This window comes from Amphiprion ocellaris, chromosome 23 (genome assembly GCF_022539595.1).
Source record: "Amphiprion ocellaris isolate individual 3 ecotype Okinawa chromosome 23, ASM2253959v1, whole genome shotgun sequence".
In the NCBI taxonomy this organism is placed as follows: Eukaryota; Metazoa; Chordata; class Actinopteri; family Pomacentridae; genus Amphiprion; species Amphiprion ocellaris.
The window spans coordinates 4320146-4346327 of record NC_072788.1 but is presented as its reverse complement, the minus strand read 5'-3'; the positions used below and the strand labels follow the sequence as shown (position 1 = coordinate 4346327).

At 39.1% G+C, this 26182-nt stretch overlaps 1 protein-coding gene across 15 annotated transcripts in view; it reads left to right on the top strand.

The window, feature by feature from the left end:
- Nucleotides 1-26182, top strand: part of nrxn2b (neurexin 2b) — a 702762-nt gene that overhangs the window by 360354 nt on the left and 316226 nt on the right. For all 15 annotated transcript variants that reach the window (XM_055007810.1, XM_055007811.1, XM_055007808.1 and 12 more), the window contains 3 exons: nucleotides 2362-2481; nucleotides 3606-3987; nucleotides 6090-6280. In XM_055007810.1, coding sequence (XP_054863785.1) covers nucleotides 2362-2481; nucleotides 3606-3987; nucleotides 6090-6280 — 693 coding nt within the window. The remainder of the gene's footprint in view (nucleotides 1-2361; nucleotides 2482-3605; nucleotides 3988-6089; nucleotides 6281-26182) is intronic.

The following is a 26182-nucleotide window of genomic DNA, read 5'->3' as shown; positions in this document are numbered from 1 at the left end:
TTCACTTCACATATGCCTTTGAAGCAGTTACTGTTCTCAGCACTAATTACATTATGATCTGGGGGTCATCAACCAACCAAAGTATATAGGAAATCCTTTAAGTAAAGTGTGTTTTATTCTTAGATTCATCCTTCTGAATAGCCAACTCAGCAAAACTAGTCTTTATCCTTTGAGTGTGACAGCACACCTACATTCCAACCGTACCTGTGTTTTCCCTCAAATGTTGTTGTTACTGCACTTCACACTTTGACCGAACAGTGTAACTGGTCCCTGGCTGCATTTTTACCACCTTCTGCCCAGAGTTTTTTGTTGCTTGGATAGCCTGGCCAGGGCAGCATATATATCTTTTGCCCCCCTCATAGTGAGTAGTATTATGGCCAAATGGCTCTTGCTATGTGAGCAGCAGTGGCCCTTGCTCTCCTGTGGCCTGTAGCAGCCAGGCGAAATAAATATTACATGGACTCCATTCTAAAGGGTAGCCGTTCCCATTCGTTTGTGCTGCACTGAGCTGTCCTTAACTTTTACGGTCTTACATCAGCCACCCGGCTCTGCTGTGGCTGTGCTGAACTTTGTTTCTTAGTTTTTAGTTCCTCTGTGTTTTTTTTTTTTCTTCTTCTCCTTCTTTTTCTCATCTTCATCCGTTTTCATATTTGTGTCAGCTTTAACTTCTCTACTGGCAAGTTTCATCCACTCTTTCTTTCTTTGCAGCAATGTAGCAGCCTTTTCCTTTATATTTACTTCACACATGGTGTGATCAAAAGTCTTTCTACCCAATTCCATGTGGCTGAAGACAAAAAGCTCATGAAAAAAATGATATAATAAAAAAGTAACAGGAGTAAATGGGAAAACAATTCTCCAGCGGGCTGTGTGTGTTCTTGCCAGGCGGGACCATCAATTGATGGGACATTTTTTCCTCTAGACTAAATAATTTCACACACAACTGGGAAGGGGACAATCATATTTCTCCAGGCTGTACTATATCATCCACTCGAGCAGCTGGTATAATACACTGAGGCTCAAGCTAGCTAACCAGTCAGAAAGGAGCCACTGACCCTTGCAGTGGTATGGGATTAAAAAATATTAGACCCACAATAAACAAATCATCACTGGCAACAGCATAAGTAAGCCAGTGCCTTTTGATGTCTTTATTTACCAGCCACAATAGCCCTCCCTCCACTCCAGCGCTGGCTGAAAGTGGAGTGTGCAGAAAGTGGCTTAATGGAAGTGACTGGTGTCCTTTGGCAATCTGCTATTTCAGTCTGCCCTGCTACCAACGAGGTGGAAGTCCCCCCTCATTATGTTGCTGTTTGCAGAATCCTCCTCCTCTTTTCTGATCCCTGATTACCATCATCACCTCAGTGCAAAGACACTGTGCACGCCCACTATTGCTCGTCATTCATTCCAGCCTCTGAAGCTACCTAAGAATAGATTCCCTTTTGTTGTCATATCATGTTCTTTCCCACTCTTCCATGCCCATTTTCAGTCATTAAATAAACTTTGGCACACCTGTTAGCCTTCCCCAATCACTGCTTTGACTTTAGCCATCACTCATGTCAGCTCTCCATTGTGCACGAAAGAGGGATTCGTGATTGCTGCTTTAATTAAAATCTGCACTGTTTGTCTCCCTCACACCAACAGTTTGTTCTCAGGCTGATGTAATGAGGCTCTGTCATTGGCAGGATATAAATGGCCTGTTTTCCCACTTTAAAAAGAGGCTTATGTAAATATTTCTCTAATAAGCATCTCTGCATCGCCCTGTGCTGTTGCATTGAACTGTCTTCTTCAGTGGCCGGAGTTGAACCGATGGGAAGTGAATAGCCCAGAACAGAAAGGAACTGGGAGTAGATAGTAGTGGAAAGGGGGAATTAGTGAGGAGAGTGGGTGGGTGGGTGGATGAGCAGTTAAATTGGTCTCGCCCATCGATTCCCCCACATATGTGACACATTAAGGGAATCCTTTGTGTGCTGAACTAAAACATGAAATGCTCTGTGAAAGCAGAACATGCCTTCATGTAACGTGTGTAACACAGCATATCTGTTCCAATCTTACTCCTAAAGTGGTTGTGATTTATTTACCGTATTGTCTTAATATTCTGCTGCAACACTGAGCTTTTGAGAAAACATTTGATTTAACAGTCTGTCAGGGTGGATATTTGATTCTTTTCATTTCTAGTATGGTGGGAAAATGTGTCGAGTGAATGCAGGTTGCAAACATGCAGGTTTTCTTTACTAGCTCTGTCACCTACTGTGTGTGAACTCTGAGAATCTTGAGTGTGGGTTGGGGGTGAGGATGGGGGTGCATGGGTAGGCGCACACACCGTTTCCACTGTGCTGTTTGTGATTTGAATTCCCCCTACTACAGGCAAAGGACCCGAGACACTGTTCGCGGGACAGAAGCTGAATGACAACGAGTGGCACACGGTGAAAGTGGTGCGAAGAGGCAAGAGCCTACAGCTGTCTGTGGATAATGTCACAGTGGAAGGTTAGTTGTGTTTGGGACACAGAGGGATTAATTTGCAGTGGAATCCACATGTATTATCCTATGTATCCACCCTCAGAAAGTTATCTATTTGTCCTCAAAATGACTCATTTTAAAGAAGACGTTTATTAGTTTTAATGATTGTGAATCAACTGTATAAACAGCTGAAAGAATAAAACATTTATTATTTAGACTCAGTACAAAAGAGAGTCTTTCAAATATATATTTTACTGTGAGTGAGCAGCTACGAACAAAGTACAGAGAAATCGGTTCTGCCAACTTCTTAGAAAATAGCAAGAGAAGGATGAAAGGTCAGGAGACGAGGTGGAGTCACAGGCACTCACTGTATTGTGGCCTGAGGCAAAAGGATGGAAGGGCAAAGGATGACGGAAGAGGTGAGAAAAAGGTGCGAGCTAGATGAACGAAAAAGAGTTTGCATGCTGAGGCCAGAAGCAAAGAATGACCCTGTGAAGTCCTGACTGGTTCACAAACTGGTTCATGGGGAAGAAAAATGACGAAACGCCCAGGGAGTGCTTGCAGGGCCAGACAGGCATTAGCAGGGAAGGCATTTTAATTGGCAGCATACCAGGATCATTACTTTACATCTCCTATGTAAACGCACTATAAAGTGTGGTGTGTAGCGCAGCAGCCAGAGCTCTTCTGAGATACTGTGTTTATTAAATCTAATTTACTTCTCAAAGGGTTGAAAAATAGGCCCAATAATAACATACTCTGCACACACTTTTGTTAGATATCGAAAATCTATTTCAAGTTATAACAAGCTTAGTGAAGATACACAAAAACCAAAAGAATTTGTTCTTATTAGTAGAGTATTAAGTTGGATCTCATTATGCTTTTCTTTGCAGAAAGATGTATAAATGCATTTTAATATCCATGGATAATTCATGGTTAGTTATATAAACCTCTATATGTGATCTTTTGTCTGCTTAAAATGACTGTAATTGATTCATAGTGTTATCATGTGACATAATTAAAACCAACTCTCTTTTCAAGGATGTCTCATACTGCAATTAATGTATTACCATGAAATTAATGTATGGCCATGAAATTAATGATTTACCATATGTTAATGCTGTTTTTTCTTCTATATCATCCACCATTTCCAGGCCAGATGACTGGTGCCCACACACGTCTTGAGTTCCACAACATTGAGACAGGCATCATGACTGAGCGCCGCTTCATATCAGTGGTGCCCTCAAACTTCATTGGCCATCTCCAGGGCTTGACCTTCAATGGGTTGCCATATCTAGACCAGTGCAAAAATGGGGACATCTCTTACTGCGAGCTGAATGCCCGCTTTGGCATGCGCCACATCATCGCAGATCCGGTGACGTTTCGAACGAAAGGCAGCTACTTAGCTTTAGCCACATTACAAGCGTACGCCTCGATGCACCTCTTCTTTCAGTTTAAAACCACCACACCTGATGGCCTGATGCTCTTCAACTCTGGAGACGGGAGCGACTTTATAGTCGTGGAACTGGTGAAGGGGTGAGTTTCATGTGGTGTCGTGGGCCAAGCAGTCAAGCACACAAAAACACAGGTTCAAAGTTCCAAAAAAAGAAGGATTTATTTTCCAAAATTAACTTTTACAAAACAAATGACTAAAGGTAATTAGGTCAAAGTTATAGGGCCCTTAAAAGAGGTCAACAAACTGTAACTCGACTGAAAATAAGACTGACAAAACCTAAACACCAACTCAAGTAACAGACCTGCCAGAATGAGACACTGGGGCAACATATATAGTGGTTGATCAGACCACATTTAACACACAGAGGGAAACTATATACACAATAACTAAACCTAACTAAATGAAACCCTGATCCCCCCCATGATGTAAAAGCTGTTGGTCTGGTCCGTGAGAGGGACTTCAGCATGAAGCCCTGCTCCGCCCTCAGCCCCATCTTTTGTTTGTCCAAGCAGGAAATGCCACACAGCAGCCAGGTAACTCAAAAATAGGAGCAATTAGTCACTACAAACAAATGGCAAAATGATGAAAAATGCAAACTAAATGTGCGTGCTAATAAATAAATTTTTAACAAACTGTGTGCTATAATTAAAGTGACTGCAACTCAAGATAACTAAACAGGTGACAATGGTGTTTGTGGGTGAGTAAATGCTGCAACCTTTTGTGTGGCTGTGGGCACAGCCACCACGTGCTTTTAATTAACTGACTTTCTCTGATTACAGTTAAGTGGAAAAACTTCTCTGCTATCACAAAATAGATGCTCTTGCTTTTTCCCTCTTCTCTTGATGTTTTAGTTGACTGATGACAGTAAATTAAGTATTTTTCAGTTGGGTTTTAACATCTTCTTTGATCTATCATCAGCACTAAACAACCTAATCTAATCTGCACCGTTTTTGTTTTTTGTTCTAAAATAATACTAATTTACACATCAGTCCACCCCGTTCCATAACCAAATTTCTCAGTGTGAAATACAGTGAGCAACACATCTAAAAATAAAACATGTACATATGTATATGTATTTTTTCATAACATTTACACAGATCAGTGAGTCAATTAATGCTGCTATGAATCAGAAGGCTGAATGTAAATGAGTTTAGTGAATACTGGTAAGTAATCGCAATCAGTCATATTAAAAGCTCCACTGAAATGTTCATGTACTGCAGCCACTTATTTGGTGTAAATGTAGAGAAATTCTTGTCTGTCTTTCTTGTATTCCATGCATAGCTTTAAGCACTATCCATTTCTCTGACCAAGAAAGTATTTAATGAATTTTCTACAAAGACTTGAAAACGCGAGCGCAGACCAGAAATAAACTGGTTAGAATTCTGAATTGTATCACCCTAAAAAGCTGCTCATAATTAGAGTTTCCAAAAGAGGCTTTTGCTTGTGTATCGGTCTTTCTCTTCTGCTCTATATTCAGCGCTGTTACAACACAAAAGCCTGACCTGCTTCTGCCACACAAAGACAAGAGGCTGTATAAAGGAATTGGAATCTAGGTAGGAAAAAAAAACACATACCTTGAATGAAACAGCCACAATAGCCTTAACCCCAAACACAAAAGACAGCCATATTTGTCTGAAGGAGGGAACTGTGCCACCTTGTCTGCCTGTGGATAGACGGGGACTTTTAGACAAAAGCAGGTTTCTATATTTACATGTCAGACCAAACCAAAAAAATGAATCCCAGGTCCCATGTGCCACCACATAAACTGGTTTTATTATTTTCTTCAAAAATGTGTTCTTAGAGAACAGAAGAAGTATGAGAGTCACTCAATCAGTTTATCATGTCAGTGGGCGATTGAGTGCTATTTACTGGCTTGTCACCAGTGTGTGTCCTAAATAGAATAGAATAGAATATCCTTTATTTTCAACGTCACAGCAGCAGAATGACAGTAAGAAAATCAAGAAAACACAACTGTAAATTAAAGAGGTGAAGTATACACACTATATGTAAAACATAAATAAGAAAAATGGAGAAAAAGCATATGATGACAAAACCGTTTATATTCTAAAGCAAGGCCAAATCCTAACTGCTCACTTTCAAACAGTGATTTTGGATTTTTCATAGAGTAAGCTTTTTAGCGGCCATGCAAACATACTCCTCACTCCGATGTCTTTCTTCACAGGTATGTGCACTACGTCTTCGATCTTGGCAATGGCCCGTCGCTGATGAAGGGCAACTCAGACAAACAACTCAATGACAACCAGTGGCACAATGTGGTGGTGTCCCGGGATGCCAACAATGTACATACACTGAAGATCGACTCACGCACCGTTACGCAGCACTCCAATGGAGCACGCAACCTGGACCTCAAAGGTAACAGCGAGTCATCCAGTATTGTAGAATCCTCTTTAAATCCTTCTCTTTATTGTTGTTGGAATACAGCTATTAATACATACTAGTGCAAACCTCTCTAAATTAGTTAGTGTCGCAGTAGTTTTTAGTATATCCCTTGTTTTCCATTACAGTGAGGAATCCTTACTTTTTTATGCATATAGTACAAATGCACCTCAATAATCAAGTCAATATGTCCATTTAGTGGGTTTTTTCATGTATTGGAAGGCGCATTATCAGTGAAATAAGCAGTCAAGGCCATGGCTGAGCATTTCTGTCATGAAACGGCAGTAGTGTACCAAAGACATTCTCCAGAACACTCATTGAGACTTCTGGGTCTTTCTGCGCAACAAACCAAAAGAACGAATGCTGTGAAGCTTTCCACACCCTTATTGTTATCAGAACCAGTTTCAATCTCGAACATGCATAGCGATATTATTCCCATATTGCAACTTGCCATTGTGTAGCTAGAGTTGTAAGTAATCAGGTGTCTGGATGGAGTGAGAGGTGTTTATTTCATAGATTTGCACATTGCAAAGGAAGCCACAGTATAGCGTTACATCAGTTTTATTTTAAAGCAGGAAGTAGGGAAGTTTAAAAAATGCTCTGATGGAGACATTTTTCTTATGTGATCTCTATCAGTACAAACCTAAGCTTCATCGGCTATCACACTGGTGTCATAAATGGAGAGCACACTTCTGCTAGTGATGCAAATTATTAAGCATTTTCTTCATAAATGCAGAATTATCAATCAATGATTTATTAATTTATCACAAAATAGCTCACAGAAAAGTTAATATTTGCCATGTGCTGATATTGTTTGTTATAGTCAATGTACCCTTGATATGGGCTCTATTGCATATGCACATGGATAGAGGAATGTTGCCTAAGTTTATGTAGGCTAGTCTCAAACCAACAAGCTTTGGCTGGAGTTCATTAAGTGTAACAGAAAACTGGTCCATTACTAGGTAAATCCCAATAATGCTATCTGCTTGCCAACACAGAACAGAACTGCCCATAGTCCCACTGACAGCCTCCTATGGTCACTATAATATGTAACAATAAGAGGTTACAGCTAATCTACAATTCATAAATTATGTATTTTAAAGAAGTAAATGGTATCGGCTTAGCAGATACTCAATATTAAATGTTCAGAGTCAAACAACTCATGGGAATCTGGGAAATATTGAAAATAAAAAAAAATCTTAATATCCAAGTTGATACATCTAGATTTTAGGGGTAAATCACTGACTTCTCTTGTACTTTCAGACGCCCAGGCAAAACAGAAAAATTAAATCTCTTTTATCCCGGAAGCCAGGTGTAAATATGCTGTCCAAACAAGAGTGGACCGTGATTGAAATTAAAGTTAACAAAAACCTGGCAGCATCGTCAATAGCCTTTCTGCACCTTGAAAAATGACCCTTGCTTTTCAGGAGATGTTGGCTTTAGAGGAGCAGGGCAATAACAGAGCAATATCTTTTAGCACTCGGTGTCCCAATATGACCTAAATCCCAACGTTGCAGATCAACATGAAAGACAAGACGATTCATACCAGAAACAATGACAGCTTTTCACTTCATCCAGCTGTACTTTTTGCTTTCACTTGTTTGTTCCTACTGAGATGTCTCTCTTACTGAAAAGAAACTGTTGCAATGAGTTCACCTGACTTTTACCCGCAATACAATGACTATCTTTTGATGGAACCACCTCTTCCTCTTTGACTTTAACATGTCTTCCCCTTTTAAATCATTTTGAAATAGCAGCCATCGTTACGAAACACTCAGGAATGAATAGGTGTCTCCGGTCTGCTGAAAAACTGGAACTGGAAGCTCAGCAAATTCTAGGCTTATAACCTCAAAAGTCGGGTTTCTGATCTGTTATTTAGATGCTTGAGAGAGGTTATCTGTGGAGCCAAAGAGTGACAGCATGGAAATAAAGAGGTACCTACTTGGAAGGAGAATACTAGATTGTTAACAGATGGCAGACAGTAGCACCACCAGTGCTGAACTCTTTTAAGTATGCACTAATATTAAGAATAGCTCAGGATTATTGACTTTGATTTTGCCTGTGTCACGTCTGCCCTTGACGATAGAGCAGAACATAAGAAGTGAGGGTGAGCCTCTGGGTCCACTGAAGGCTGCAAAGAGTCAAAAAGATCAAAATGTGACCCAAACTTTTTGGGAAAAACATGATTTACTGAAGGATTTACTCTTTTCTCTGTTTCATCCTTCAGGGTAGTGTACCAAAAAAAGGATAATTGTGGGTGATGTATACAGGAATATCACTATGCCAGTGTCCTTACCTTCCCTGGGTTAAAGACAAAGTTAATTAACATAGAACAGTGCTTTCATAAGCTAGAGACACAGAGAATGAAGAGTCTAAAATTGGCTATAGTGGTTTTAGCAGTGGCACGTGTAATTAACTGACTGGCCTCAAAAAATCCAATCACATTTGCTACATGCGCTTTGGAGGCGAAATGTATTTGTCACATGCTTTATCTATCATTATGCTTTGTGCTCATTTCACAAGACTCCATTGTCAATAGAGGGATCAGTAATTACTAGTTCTAATGAATGCTTGCTGTCAAGGTTTTTGAATATAGCAAGCTGCAGCATAATTGTATATTCATGTCAAGGTTTTTGAATGTAGCAAGCTGCAGCATAATTGTATATTCATGTGTGATTGATGAATTGAACTAGCCTCGTGTTCATCCGTGGATGCATATAGATGGGTGGCTAATTAATGGAAAAATCAACACAGGTTTTCATAGGGGTCTTTTGTTGCCACAAGCCATGAGAGTAGCTTCGAGGGTCCTTGACAAATGACTCTCACTGTACTTGAGGGATGGAAGACCATTTATTGAGTGTTTGGATAATCTTGTTGGAGACTGCTGTCAAACACATAGGTCCATGTCCAAATTCTTCCATGGCTGTTTGATTAAGATCTGGTGGAGGCATTCACGTCATTTTCATACTTATGAAGCCATGTAGTGACTCCTCATGCCCAATGGATAGGGGATATGTCATCCTAGAAAAGACCACTCCCATCAGATAGAAATGTTTCCTGTTGCATCATTGAATGAAGGAATGAAATGAATGAATAATTCATGATCATCGCTGTCATCGAATGTTCATTGTCGACAGTAACTCCTAACCATATTCACTGATGTCTTTCCCGTTGATCTCAACGCAGATGTTACTCAGGTCTCTGTTCACATTGAAACACTACTGAGTTAAACAGTCTTTTTTTTCTCAAGCTCCTGCCATCTGTGCCTAAACAATAAACCACCTCAAAGTCATTTGAATCCATTACATTTACCATCTTGATACAAAATCAGCAGGATTGGATGCCAGTTTCTTAACTGAACCACACAGTGCACCTCTGTTAAAGCCTCAGCAAGTGTTGTTTCTCCACTCAGTCATTCAGCTCTTTCTTTTAATTTGTCATGCGTCTGTATCTGCATGAGCGATCTCCTACAGTAAAGCGAAGTAATTAATGTCTGTGTTTAAGAGAGTTTGTTTTTGATTGATCACTTCTGTCTATGATGTGGCTGAGACTGCTGTCAGTCAACTCTGAGATTAGACAGGCGAGTCATTAAGAAACTGACAGTGATGGATTTAAGGGAGTGTGCTGCAGTCCTGCAGGTGTTGGACTGTGTTGCTTTGGTTTTAGACTCCCCGTGTTATCACAATTTTCATACTCTGTCATTTTTTTTGCAATCATGTTAAACTGTGTCCTGCCTAATTAAGGTGAAGTGTTTCATAAGCAGCCCTCAAGCTGAAGGATACACATACTCACCTGTCATTATGTTTGACCTAGTATAAACACGTATTCTCAATATTAGAATTAGCATTGTTCTCCAAGCAATACAAGTAGCGTTCCGTCACTTTAGAAATTAATAGACAATTGGACCTCCTGCTTAGAAAACACAACTAACTCAGAAGGCACAGACAAGATCCCTCAGCTGCCCAGCATAGAGCCATACAGCAACAATGGCTCCATTTACATATTTAGAATTACAGACACCCTATTGAATATTTTTTCCCCTCACAAATTAAACAGAAGACAGCTTTTCAGTGTCCAATCAACACCGTATTCGTGACTGAGGAGTGACCCTCCATCTGTTTTATTAACGTGTACGCTGCTGTGATTGTAACTTCTTTATTTTCATGGTTTCTTTTCTTTATCTGAACAACTAACTGCCTGCTGGGGATGGGGATTGAGGCAGCTTGGTGCAAGTGGGAAGAATAATAGTTGTAAATCTTGCTTCAGAGGACTTTAGTGGGGGGAAGGGGATGTCTCTATCCTCAATTCCCTTGTCTAATTGGGCATTCAAGCCTTTCTCTGTGGTTCTAGTGTGACAATTCCCCTGCCAAAATATCATGCACAGCTCAAACACTATAAACACTGAAGCAAAGCACCAGGTCTAAAAGTGTGTGTAGGCAGAGTGAGAGTCTTGACAAATGCATAAACACATATACTATCAAACTGGATAGACACATTTTTTGCTTTTACCCATTTTACATCTCTGTACACCCAGAGTCACTCATGCTGTTTACATTTTCTGACTGTTCAGCAGTTGCACGCAAAGCCTTGCAAATCAAACACAGCAGAAATGGCAATAATAAGCCATTTTTCACGATCTCTTTGCTCTGTTTTAACACCATTTCAGCCTGAATTTCAAAGAAAAAAAACAATTCGCCAAGCTTTATCTGTGTAATTGCACAGAGAAAATGGGAAAATGGGTTTTGTGCTCTCTGTCGTCGTCGTCTTTGTTTTTGGAGAGGCAAAAAAAAATCTTCAAGGCATCCTTCTTTGTCAGCTAAAGTATGGTGAGGGAGCAACACACAGTCCCAGAGGATAGCACTGAGTGGATCTAGTTTTGTATAGTGAATGCAGGTCTTGGAGCAAGACATGTTAAGCATATATCGCCCAGAGAAAATGGCTCTGTCCTTCCTGTTGACAACCTGCAGAACACTGACAGCAGATTTCTTAGCATACCTTCACCTTGAAGCAACTCTGTTGATTCTATAGCAACACCTTGTAAAAGGATCTGTATCAAATATGCCAGAGAGGCTTTGCAATATGATGGTAAAACATGATAATGCAGAAGGATCCTTTAGTTATGCCATTGGAGGTGAAAGATACCACAAATCATGATAAGCTGAATGTGAAATCACAGTAAGTGCATATTTCTGGAACTTGGAATTTGTGCTTGTTAATTTGATGTAGAAGAGTGAGCAAATTGACACCAATTGGCTTCTGCTGTGCTATACATCTCACATTTCCTTAAACATCCATCGACTCTATTTATCTGATGATCTATTATGTCTGTATATAGTAGTAGTAAGTAAGTACTAAGAGTATTTTGCATGATTTTGCTATTACAGATTGTTGCCCAATCTTCTGTCAGATGCATGCATTATCAAAGAAAACAAAGAAATTGATTCAAACAATCTACAGTATATCTCTCAGAATCTTTCCCAATGGGAATCCTCGATGATATGAATTGTTTTTGATTACCCACACCCATCCCCAGCTGCTACTTTGATCCATAAAATAATGGTGTTAATTATCACAGAACACATTAAAATGTAGAATGGGATTTCCTTCATTAAACACCTTTTCTTTTTCTCTGCAGGAAAATGTCAAACAGCCTTTTGTTTGATGTCTCCTATTACGAAGGCTGCTTTGACTATTTCAGTAGGGCCTTTTTTTGGCCACATGGATTTGATGGGGGTGTTGGCCCATTTTTTTTCCATTTACAGTGAGAAATGTTTCCACTCTAAACTGGTTTGTTTGTTTGTTTTTTCTCCAATTTTCAATATGGACATATGTTCTGCCTTTGCCAGGTGTTGCTCTTATAATTTAACCTCACCAATTATCATGTTTGTTTTGGGGCTTCATTATAATTACAAGTACAAGCAGCCTCCTCCTGGGGAGATAGCTGGGACAATTAGCAGCATCCTCTTTTGTGACAGGAAGCAACAGGGTTTATTTTGCGAAATGCTTGCACCAGTAGCGCCACTTGGGGTGGACAAAGGCTAATAGACCCATTTGTTTATGCTAATTATGCCAGTTATCACAATTAATTAAACAATGATATATTGATCATCGTGGTACGCAAAGCTCTTTAAACCAAGGACACTTAGGTTAATTAGTAAACATTTTCTGACTAAAACCAATAAGAATATACACACTTTGTTGTATCTTCTAACATGTTTTCCTAATTAATGTCAGTACTACAGCGTTGCACTTGGCAGCTAATGTGTAAGAGTTTGTAGGTCATACTAATAGTTGTAGTAGGTTTTTTAATTATTTATAGCTTGCAATTCCGAATTTTTGAAATCGAAACTTTAAACAGGTTGGGCATCTGGAAGAGGAAGTAAACACAAACATATTCACCCCTTGGTGGAATAACTTGTTTTACTATGCAAAGAACATGACAAGGTCAGCGATATTATCTGTCTTTTAATATATGTATATATAGTGATGGGATATTAGGAATATCAACTGTAGAAAAAACAACTAATGAAGCATTTTTTCAGGTTGTGGAGATGCAGGGAGGAGGAGTAATTTGGCACACCATATTCAGACAGCGCCTGTCCCTTTCTTTTGAAGATGCTTGCTAATGAGGCATACTTGTGTAGAATTGTAAAGAGATGACATTGAATATGTTCCATTTTCCAAGAAAAGCAGAACAAATCGAAACACAATATGGAGGAGAGGTTTGGCAAGGGAGAGAGACAGAGGAGGGGAGAAAGACAAACAGGTACGCACATTGTAATGAGCTCTGGTTTTGCCAGCAGTAAAATTGAGATTAGCTGTTTGATTGCCCCAAAGTTTTCCTTTTTTTTTCTTTTTTCTTTTGGTTAATATCAGCATCTGACAAACCTAGCTAAGCTAACCACAGATCCTGCCACAATGCCAAAACCTTTCCATATCTCATGGCAGACTTGACTTGAAGGTGGATCTTGAATTTCAGTTTTAAGTTTTTTCAGAAGCACAAGTGCAAAAGGAAAAGTGATAGTTAGCGTGTAATATTTAAAAAAAAATAAACAAAAAGAATCTGCCAATAAATGATCAAAATTGTGCATTAGGCATTAACAGTTGTAGCTGTTAAATAATAAAAAATCAAGCTGTTTGGAACCCCAGCCAGTTGACCATATCCTGTTTTAATGTGTCTGCTTTTGCCAGAAATTTCAAGTTAGGAAGCCAGGGGTTCTCATAAACACACACTTTCCAGGAAAACATTGGCAGTCTGTGCTGTGGCCATTGCCTTAGAAGTCGATAGATACTCTGAAAGTTTTTAATTTGTCCAGAAAAAGAAACACTTCATCTTTTATAATCCCACACATGATCTGTTCACAGTATAGCAATGCAGTTTGCAAAATAACCGTAAGTAAGTGGGCTTGGTGGGTTTCATTCAAACACTATCGACATGAAATACACTGTTCTATACACAAATGCCAAGTCATTTGTATCTAAGTGATAGTCCAGGTGAATAAATTAAAAGTATCTAATTAAAAAAAATTCATGAGAGGCTCTGAAAAGGCTACAAAAAGACTACTTTAATATATGGCTTAATCCTCTTTACAGAGTCTCCTAGGTGGTATGTGATAGTGTAAGAAAATGACTCAAGCATTTAAAGGATATAGTTAATGTCACTACGTAGATAAGTTTTGCCTGCTGCCCCTCCTTACAGGAGAGATTTTCCTAATGCTACCTTCGTCTGTAAGAGGATCAAGATGAGCAACATCACGCCAGCTCCGGAGCTGTTGGGGATTCATCGTCATGCTCAGTTACACAACAGCGTGGGGTGTTTCTGGTGACAACTGCACCCACATTCTCAGATAAAGTGAACTTGAACTTTAGAAAACCCTAACACACCTACTGCATGACTTTCATAAAACATGTTTTCCACTGCCCAACATTCGGCCGTGACGGGTACCATTGTAAGTTGTAAGTGCTATTGTAAGTTCAACAATGGCTTGCTTCAGTCAGTATCATCAGTCCCACTGTGTGTGCCCATCCTCTGTCCTCTTCACTGCACTGTCACCGGTGTATTAGCATTTCCTCTTTTTTTCAAAGGAATCCTCTGTCAGTACGAAGGTAAAACATCTGAATCTAGTCATCCTCTGACAATATACAATACTCCGTTACCTCCTTAGGGGTTTCCTGTCCTTCCATTCTATTGTATGTAGATTAAATGTCATTACCGTGATTCCAGGGTCTGTGCCATTATGTAGGAGGAATACACTTCTCCATCTCCTTTGCTTCTTATTATCGCTGTCTTCCATATCATCATGTCAGTGTGAATAGCCTTTAAAATCAACATCTCTGGGCAACAATAACAAGAGGACAATACGTTAAGTGAAGGACAAGACAGATGTAATCGTACAGAAAGAAAAGAACAAAAATCATAGTCCAACTGTTAAAATTTAAATCCTATTTCTCCTTCAGACATCATGGCCAGAGCACAGAAAGAAAGATTTCAATTGAGAGGCAAAATACTGCAGCTGCTGTGCTTTGCAGCGCCGATTACATATTTTTCTTGAGAAATTTTCTTGACCTCACAAGCTGTAGAAGGGTACACAATGTTAGCCGCAAGGACTCAAGTGTTAAAATGCTTCAAGGTCTCAATATACTGACAGTTTCCTTGGAAAGCAATCTGAAATGTCTATGGTTAAACCTTGCCAGCTGACTTCTCAAGCCATTGTGGAAGTGTTGTAACCTACAGCTTCGTTAATGGCCTCTAGGTGCTGGTTCCATGAAACCTTAAAGACATCCCTCTTAAATACAAAGAGCTAGTTTCACTTCCACTACGTTTTAGTAGTATTTTATGACAGAGATACAATGGCTTAAAGAGAGGGATGCTCAATGCTTGTTTACTTTATTGATACTTGTGACTGTCACACATTGCACTTTGATAATATGAAGCTTTTCTCTGTTTAACTGAAGAGATGTTTTTGTCTGAGAAGCAGAGAGCAAAGAACAGCAAGTCTTCTTTCTTGGCTTTAATTTACTAGAGTTTAGGGTCCTTGTTGAAAGATTTTACTTGATAAAATTTGCAATATCTTAAAACTAATCAAGGAGATCAGTAACTTCAGAGCAAGGCTCCCTGACTTTTTCATTTGTTTCAGTCAGATTTTCAGACTTCTTCTGATGATAGTCATTATTATTCTGTATCCATTCAGGAAAGATACCAGCGTACCAGTGTTCCCTTGAGACTTGTTAGCTCAAATTTCTGTGAGCGTGAACAGTGAGCCAGGTGTGGATGTAAGGTTTTGTTTAAAACCTGATGCTCTCAGGAAGAGAGGAGTAAGAAATACCTGTTTACGGGATGTATTACAACATGTGCACTGTATTCAATTTCCTCTTTAGCACAGTTTCACTTTGCACCTGGTGAAGGATTGTGAGTGACAGGGAGGGAAGAGGCAATGTAATGAAGATCTGCCAACAGAGCGACTGAACCATTTGCATAATAATAACTAAACAAATCACATGCAGTATAACTGGATTAGCACTTCACATCCGACAGTATAAATGTCTGAATCAGTTTCTTCAGCCTCTTGCATGGCACGTATGCCTGCAAAAGCTTCAGGAAGGTGAAGACAGTGTGCGCAGTTTGAGACAGATGCTGTGTTTGTCCACATTAATTTGTCATGATCTACGTTGTCATCAGCACAGTGGGTGATGTTGCTAGGATCGCTCTTCTTATCATCTTTATTATTAAATTTTAACTCAACAGCATCTATATCATTATCAGGTACACACATTATTTTCTTCTTCTTTTTTTTCATGTGAGTTCAGAGACTATAGGTCCTTCACATAGTCTTGTAAAGTGCTACCTTCCCTTCCTTTACAGATTCTGTTTGCTTCCTTTTGATTCATTTCCCTCCCCTGTTCTTCTCTATCCCCCCTATTTTTCTGCTCAGTTTCAGTCCTCTCTCAATAAATGATGGGCTAGGTATCTTGAGTGCTGCAATAGAGCAGTGTGTTTTAGCTTTTTTCCTTTCTTTTTTTTTTTCTCACACTGACCTGTCTTACATTACAATTTACTATGGCATTACTCAGAGCTTTGGCCATTTTCCCGCCCCACCTTCTTTCCCTCTCCTGCTTCATCACTCCCTTTCATCAAAAGCCAGCTTCCTCACCAGAGGTGCAATTCTGTGTGTCTGAGTCTGCACACTCATGCATGTGTTTACAGTCTATGCTCAGTGCTTCCTGCAGACACAATCTGTCAAAGAACTCCCCTAAAAGAACATTTGGCCACTATTCATCTCCTGTATATTGCAAATTAGTACTGAGATAATTGATTATTAAGTGCCCAAAATTAAACAGAGAATTCAATTCCATCATTTTAAAGTCATTCTGTTTAATCTATAGTAAAAACAACTATTAGTCATGTTCTTATACTAGAATATGCCAGTTGACGTATGTTACAATATACAGCATATGAAGCAGTTGGCATGACATAAGCTCACAGTTTGTGCAATTCATATTACAAACTATTTAACATAAAATGGCAGTAAATAGCAAAGTGTTTATATGTATGTGGAAAAGCAAATTAATCAAAGCTCATACACACAAAGACTGGAATTCTCATCCATGCAAAGAAAATGCCAAAAAAGAGAATGGAGCTTTGTGTTTATAGTGATGTTTATAACCTCTCTTTAATCAGAGGGGCCAAAATGAAAAGCCTTTTTATTTTTACTCACTTTATGGTAAAAATGTTGAAGGTCCCTGTTCTGATGGGAGAGTGGACAGAGAAGAGAGGGCCATTTCAGAAGGAAAAATAAAGACAGTGCAATTAGTCCAGACAGGCGGTACACAATGTCCTGGGAATGTACAAAAAATGTTTCTCATTAAAAGGTAATAGGTGATGGAAATAAAATAAAGCAATTTTAATATAAGAGGAGTTGAAAATTGACTTGGATTGCCTAACACCAGGAAGGTTGAGTGTCTTCGATCTCCCGCTGTTTCTCTTATAGACTCTTTCAAATTGCCCCTCCACTTAGCGTATCTTGATTTTCAAAATTTCACAAGCGAACAACAGCGGCGTGTTTACCACATCCAATTGTAGGTGTATTTAGGAGAGAATAGAACTGGCTTTGTCCCACATGGTCATAAATCCCCGGGGCCTCATTGGCTGGCCTGCGCTCACCTGGCAGGTACCAGACCAGTAATAATGCCCCTGATGAATGTGATATTGTCATGGGGGCATTTGCTTTTTCCACACTCACAGAGCCCCTTCTCCATCATCTTAGGACTGAGAAACATAGGTTGAAAGCCTGTCAGCCTCTGCTAAACCATCTTCCAAGCTATCATTCAGATGCTGTTTTTCCAAACAGCCTGAATGGTGAATATTTATAATATGTTAAAGTCAAGTTTAAAAAAAGCATCATCCCAACACATTAAACTGTATTCTGTCATTACAAGCAAACTTTAAAAACTTTGACAATAATACTGAATGCATTGTTCTGAGTTATTATGCGGACTATCATTTGGAAACATTCACAATATGTCATATCTAGCATCAGCGAAACAACCCTCAAAAAGTCAATCAGAAAAATTGCAGTTCAAGCTGAGTATTAATTTGTGAGCCCTTGTGTCAGTCTTTGAGCTTGTAAGTCCATGTATAGATTCTGCTTGTGTTTCATTCCACATTGTCAGTATGGCCTCCCACAGCTCCTGTTTTGAAGTAGAATGCCGCTCAACCTCATACATCTTCCTTGCTCCACAGGTTCTCAGTAGGGTTAAGGTCAGACGATGATGGTTGCCACACTGTGTTTTCTTTTTTTCTCCTTTTATTCGCACAGCAACCAAGAAGTCTGTGGTGTTCTGTGCACCATAGGATATGGCGCATTGTCCTTCGTGAAAAGGATTTTTTCATGCGTCTTCTTTGTGGCAGGAAAACCATCAGTTAAAACCATTTCTGGTGGAGGTCATTCAAATTACAGTCTCACTTTTCAATAGTGCAGGCCACATCATCAGTCAGGAACCTCCTTGTAGCTGGCGCAATCTTATTGTAACATAATAATAACAGAGATATGGTTATTTATGGAGTACTTATCTATAATAGGTTACAACATCCAAAACTCCATTGTTCTAGACCATTCAGTCTAGCGTGTCAGTGAATAAACCAGCTTGAAAATTAATTTCCACATATTTCTGTTTGCCTCTCTCTTTCCTTAATAAGTCTTTATAAGCCTTTATCTGACCCAATTTATCTGTGCTCTGAATCACTCACAAATCTTTTCACAGTGCAGTGATTTCCTCTCCAGTTTTCACCAAATATCACTGCTAGTAATGCCTCTTGCAAGACATTGCAATATTTCATGCTTTTTATCTAAAAGATCTTCCTCTCACCATATTGCATGACAACTGTGACTCGCTTAATACTGTGGAACAACTTCTCCAAGTTGGTTTCCCTTTAATTAGGATCAGCTTGGAAAATAACAACCCTGTCTGAGGTTTAGAGTTGTTTTACAAGACATGTGGAAAAACAAAAATAAAACAAGCAAAAACTTTGACTGAAAAACTTAAAAAGTATATATTTGGTTTACATAAATCCTGACATGACATGTGCCTGTCCCTTTTAAGCAGAATTTTAATTGACATAGCAACACAAGATGTTAGCCTCAATGAATTATGTATATTAATGCATCTTTATATATTAAAAGAGGATGAATGACAATAATGATTAAAGAAACACAATAGATTTGTATGCATGTACAGGTGTTAAAATTCAGTTTGTCTACGTAGAAGTACAAAATCTGTAGTTTGACAAGTAACTGTGTGACACGTGTTTGTAAGCCAGGTCGTGGAGATTTGAGATAATGGGTGTTGTGGTGTTGTAGAGTCTGGTCGACAGCGGCATGAAAGAGCTGACAGAGTGTTTTGATTCAGGTGGCTGCATCAGTCTTTGGCTGAACCTGCTCCTGAGCCACTGACTGCTTTTAGCTTCCCTCTCATCCTCTTCTCTCTCACTGTTTCTGCATTGTCCAGTTACATCCCCACCACCGAGTTGGCCTCTTTCACCCGTTTGCCTGGTTTGTTGACACAATAATGCCACCTCCTCAGCACATTACATAAGTCCACCCTCTTCATCCATCTTGATGGCAGCAGGCTAAGCAGAGTCTAGAGGCAGTCTAGATGCCCCTCTTCCTAGTTTCTAGTGGGTGAACCTAAGACGTAATCTGCTCTACCCTTCCAGATGTTGGAGATCCTCACCCTATCCCTCAATTTAGTTGTTCTTGTCCACAATTACCAGCAAATGATGTTCTTCCCAAACCAATCTCCTCCTCAACCCAGCTGTGCCTTAAGATCCCGTCAGCACTTGTTTAACTTAAAGCCAAGAAGATAGACACAGCTCCTCCTTATACAGACACATAGTAATTTGGAACTCAGTGTATTTTAATGCCCCCAGCAATAACACGGGAGTCTGTCATAAACATCCAGTTGAAAACTGACAGAGTAGAACAAAACATTACTTTCTTGTTTCTTTAAATAACCCGCAAGGAACATTTCCTCTTTTTTGGGCAAAATTAAATTGAAACCCCTCCTTAAAATAGATTTAATAAAAGTTATTTTCACTGAAGTGTAGATATTTAATTTGTGTGAACACCTCGTTTATTGAAAAGCGGAGGCAGATGGAAGGGAAATTGCAGTGTTGTTCCGCAGACAGTGAATAATAGAAGTGGTACAACATTGTGACAGCAGCCACTAGAAAGCATATGAGTACACTGTGTGATTCACAACGAGAAACTGTTGAATATATGTATGTAACACCTATGGTATAGTAACAATGTGGCATCTGAAACAGAAATTCTTTGAGCCCACAGTCAGCCAGTAATTGATTGGACCAACGTAGGAGGGCTCGCCTCAAGACATCCTCAGTTCAAAAGTGCAGACTGTGCACATTCAATTTCTGACACTTTTGACAGGTGCAATGAAAACTAGACTTGTAAAACACTGCTATAACAAGCCTGAACAGCTGACCTGCACTGGCATTTGTACCATATATCATGTAAGACAGAAGTGAGTAGATAGGAAGAGGAGATAAGGAAAGACGAGGCCAGGATATTATGAGCACAAAAAGTGGAAAATGAGAGGGCAGTGGGCAGAAGACAAATACCGTATGTGGAAAATGGAGAGTAAAAGATGGGGACTGAGCAAACTGGGGAAGAAAAAGCTGAAGTGCAGCAGGAGAACCCAGCCAAAGCAAAGTGAAAGGACTGTGATTACAGACTGACATTTCATACAGGGAGAATGGAAGCATGAAAGTGTGTAATGATGCCTGTCTGTGTCACTATACAATCTTTCAGAAAGTGTCACCAGCAAGCACTGTCACATATTCTGATAAGGCCCTTTCAGGGACTTTCACAACAACTGATTGAGTTTGGAATAAAAAAACAAAAAAACAAAAAAAAACGTTTTAATGGTGGAAAAAAGTTATATCCCCTTTTTGTTTTAAAATGGATGATTTCAGGTATTGTTTCTCCTCTAGTGTAGATATACATCCCAGTTGGGAAATCGTGGGTTAGTGGCAGCCTGTATAATTTAACAGGCTATGCCATAAATGATTAAAGAGCAGCTAAGGGACTTTAGATATGCTATAAAGCACGGCATCAAGGGGTTTATTAACTGCATGTGCTGCAGCTTAAATGCAGCAAGGGCCTGGTAAATATGAACACATCCAATAATACTGTTCTTGATCAGTGGATAAACTATTTTATTACAGTGTTACCCTGTAAATAGCAGTGATTTGTGGGTATGAAACTAATGTTAATTGAAATATTATTGGGTCACTGGACACACAAAGACCCTGGACCTTTAACAAACAAGCTGATTACATTCCATTGAATACGCTGCTGGTGTCTAATGTTTTGCTCTATTGGATAAAAATACTAAATAAGGTGGCAAAATTTGCTATTTTCAACCCACTTGTTTCCTTTTTAGAGGGATTTATGTGTGTTTTTATCCTGTTTAGGATGCTTGTTAAACTGTTGACTAGAGCTATGTTTTAGAAACAACACCTTCCAGTTAATCAGAACCATCAGTGGCCTAATCTAACTTAGATTAATACATAATCACTGCTTCTGAATGGTCGCCTGCCAGTTACAGAATTCCCCTCTTTGCCACTGAAGTATAACAGAGTTAGATGGAATAAATTGGTTGTTGCTCAAGAAACAATAATAACAATAGCAAGCCAATCAAAAGCAAATTAGCACATTTTCTCCATCTTGGTCTCTCCTCGTCACTTTTTTTGTTTGTGCATTTTAAAGACTTAATTGTAATGAGTCATTTTTGCCTTTAGCCTTTTGTAATGATTGTCACACTACATGCTGGAATGCTAAAACTATAATTGGTGCATGACAAAAACAATCAAAACATCACAAGCCTGTTTTCACCCATAAGGTAGTAATTTTATACCCAAAGGTTCACCTGCCTAAATAGTCAATTTGAATATTGGTTGCTGGAAATGGAAAGCAAAATCTACTTAGACAGACAATTTTACACAACTGTAGCTGTTCACCATTCCATCTTCACTCATTCTATCTCTGTTTATAGATTTTTCTCCTTTCCTTAGTTGCCTACTTTGTGAGTTAAAGAGAAAGAAGAGAGAGGGAGACTGTCAGACGTTGAAAATGTGTTTTACCACCTGTCGTTATAGTAGAACTGAGCCAGAATGCACCTGTTGCCACAATTGTGACAAATAATTACAGCTTTAGTTGTCATCAATCTTTCTTTTTTTTTCCCCAAAAAACATTTCTTGCTATATCATTTGTTTTCAAAAAAGCGCATCCAAAACACAGAGCGTAATTATACAACTTATAATTTAGCATCAGCAATTAACGCACAAGCGACATCAACATTTATTCTCTAAACCAGTCATCTTGTTGTGGCGTCTTTACAGATTGGAGCGCCTCTGTAATTAGCAATCATAGATTCCCTGCATCTTCCTGCTGGCTGCCATTGTCCCGGCCTTGCCTACAACACACACACACACACACACACACACACACACACACACACACCCACCCCACCCTGACAGTCATTCATTTGCACAGAGCAGTACAAAGATTTGTGCTTGTGCCTTGGTGTGTTTGCATGTATTTTTATGTTTCTCATCAGTAATCATTCAATCTTTGTCAATTAGAGCCAGCATGGTGGCGGAGCAAAACAAGCAACAGCGAGGGGAGAGAAGTGAGGACTCGAGAGGGAGGCAGAGAGTCTTAATAGAGCATTTAATGAAAGTTAATGGTTGGCTTTGTGTTCACCAGGGAATTGGCAAGAGGGTGTCTGAGAATTGTTTGGAGATCAGACCGGGCATTGTGCATTCATGGCCTATTCTCATTATCAGACTTCTCTTAATGACGAATATAAATAATGTATATAACAGTGAGGCAAGATATGGGAAAAAATTGCAACACCATCGCTTCACTTGGGAGCCAATTACAGGCAAAGATGAAATACAGGTCTTGTCTTGAGCTGACAAGGTGTACTGACCGAATAAAACGGATTGCGCAACACTGCAATTGGATTTAAACAATATCTCTCAAAAAAGTAAACTTTTCCGCCATTGAATAATCCAAAAACTCTGATATTTTCATATCAAAGCCAGAGTGCCTCTGATAAAAAGCACTATTTGGATCTTTAGATGGATGTCACAAGTTTACACCCATGAAATTCCTTTTGCCGATAACTCAAAAATAATGAAGACAGCAGTAAAATTGGAGCTTGGAGGTCCTTTGTTTTTGGAGGATGGCTTGGTTTCCAGACCACAAGATATACATACCCTTACATCTATTAAAACAATGCTCTTTTATCCTACAAATTGACTTTAATAAGTAGTTTATCATACATACCTGCCTGCCTTTGGTTTGCCATAGAATCCAATAAAGAAGCTGTAAAAAGCTGTGTTTATTCCGCAGAGATCTAACATTGTCTGGGCAGAATTATTGATATCCCGGTGGTGTGTGGATTGTTGTGATATTCAAAGCAGATTCCCATCTTCAATTAGTATCACAGGTCTCCTGAATCTTCTAGTCAATAATGCAAGCTGTTTAAATGGAGAAAAGTATTCTTTGTGCTGTTTAGTATTATTGTGTGAAGCAGACTTAAAATAGCCAAGAAAGGAGAAATTTTGCGAATTCTGTGTCTGTAGAGAAGTTACTTTTCTCTCAGTGTGATGTATTGATCTTCTGATGGTGTGGTCACTTTGGGTCTGCCTGATCGTGCTTCAGATACAAGCGATTTGGTTCCCACAGAGCATTTTAGAGCGCCCTGCAGTACCCCTTTGTCTCGCCTTCAGTCTAACCTTCAAAATCAACTCTGAGAAAGCCCCTTTTGACTTAAAATAACAATATGACTTCTGACACTTTCATTTACTTCTGATGCCATGTTCCACAGTATCACGATGCTGCTTAGTCAGCAATGTTCTGCTGGAAAACTGAGAAAACTTCACTTATGGCCATATTTGTAACAAGTGAACAATAGCTGCAAGTTGATTTACTGTAGCAGGTTTCTGATGAGGGTCATCTTAACACTGCTGAAAGGAAGAGAAACAAGTCAAGGAAATCCTGCTGTTAGTTAAAAAACATGAACATGGGCAATTCTGCCAGTTTTCTTGAATTTGATTACTGACCTTGAAATATTACAGAATTGTATTACATATTTTTGCTGTAATTTTCTTTAAATCAAGGGTGTCAAACTCATTTTAGTTCAGGGGTCACATTCAGCCCAATTAGATCTCAAGCCAGTAAAATCACAGCATCTTAACCTATAAATAACAACAACTCCAAATTTTTCCTTTGTTTTAGTGCTAAAGCGTAGATTCTGTAAATGTTAGTCACAGGTATCTGCACCTGAATGATATGATCAAAATGACCAAATCCAGACAAAAAGACAAAAAAAAACCTAGCAAAAACAAGCCAAAATATTACAAAAATCAAATGCAAAATGACAAAAAAGAGACACAAAATGACAAAAAATGAGACAGACATGAAAAAAACAGAGACAAAGAATTAGACAAAAAAGTGACAGTGACCAAAAAATGGACAAATGAAATAATTACACAAATGACACAAACAAGACCAAAAATTACAAAAGGGAGGAACAAAATGACAAAAAGTAGACAAAAAAACCACAAGCGAGACAAAAAGGAAACACAAAATGACAAAAACATGAGACAAACGACAAAAGTCAGACAGAAAAACAACAAAAACAAGACAAAATATTACAAAAATGAGACAAAATGACATAAGAACATTGAGGAATCTGGTATTTTACTTCATGATCAAAACAACTTGTCATGGTCTAGAAATCATTTTAAATTTATGATTTTACAAATGTACAATCTGCAGTTAATATCCTCTCTGTAATTTTTACACTTTGAAGGCCGGATTGGACCCTCTGGAGGACCAGTAGGCCGCATGTTTGCTTTAAATGCTTCTAAACCCTTAAGCTTTCATGTTTTTTTCCAGGTTTACATACAAATGTGACATACTTCCAATGTGTTGTCAGAATCCTGAACATCGCTGTACATACATATAAAAAAACTGCATAATATACAAATACACATATCGCATTTCTAAGAAAGTGAACATGTAAGTTATCAACAAACCATTTTCTGATCTGTGTTCTCTTTTTTTTTTGCTACAGAAAGAACTGGTTGCAAATAGCTGCATTAGGTCTTAAGGTCATCCACCCATCTTCCAGTGACTCACAGATCAAACTTTTAGATCAGCAGAACTGTATAATAGAAGTGTTCATGCCAGAAAAACAAAACCATCATTACAGAGATATTTCACTTTAAAGCCTTGAAAACAATGAGAGTCGAGTATAAATGTAAAGTCGGTACGCTCTACCAGACGGGGCTGTCAGAGGCTCTCCAGGGCCCCGTATCCAAGCATCCCGATTCCTCCCATCGGCCCCTGAGAGGTCATTATGGTAACCGTAGAGATGCGGAGGTGGTGTTCTCTGGTGATGTCTAGGAGGCTGTAATTGGTCCCGTCTTGTGGATCTGTTTGAGCTCTTCGGTACCACAGGCATGCATCACTGCTGGGACAGCAGGGCCAGAGCAGGACAATATCTCTGACTGGGAGGAAAATGGTTCGTCATCATTTTAACCTTCCTGCTCGAGAACAGTCCTAAGAAGCCTGTAAGCCCTTTGATAGATGCAGTTTGTATCGGCAGCAACATATTTTGCACACTCAAAGTTTTATCCATATTGCTGGTAATATTCTAAACCCCAACTGCAAGCTAAATCAACACTCACAACTTTTTTGGAGATGTGAAAATAGAAAAAATGTATCTGTTTGAACTGCCACAACACGTCTTGCTGCATCAAAAGCTAATTTTTCCAACCGAGTGTGAAAACCAACACCTCTTTAATAAAGACCTTTTCTGTCAACAGGTTTAAAATAGGTTAATGAGTGGAAAAGAATGTTATGTTTATTTTAATTTTGTGAAATAACAGCTTCCCACTGCATAAATTGGAAAGAAATAAGACATAAGCAGTGTGTGCTGGGTCACTCAGCTGTGTGTGTTTATGTAGCTCAACTTGGATCAGTGCTTGTTAAGACATTTTGTTAGTCTTACATGCCAGCTATGTTCCTCGCAACTTTTAGATGTTAGAAATCACAACATTCAAAGCAAACACTCCTAACGATGCTTAAGCCGTGTTGCATGATAAAAAGAATGTGGACAAGATGTAATATATGCTGCAGACAAAACATCCATGGCCCAAATGAACAAGGAAGTCAAAACTTTACCCGAAGAAATCTGTAATTCAAATGAAAGTATTCAACTCCACAATGAGAGCCCAGTTTGCTGAGTGGGTGCGGGTATGTGTGCTGCATATTTATGGCTTTTACT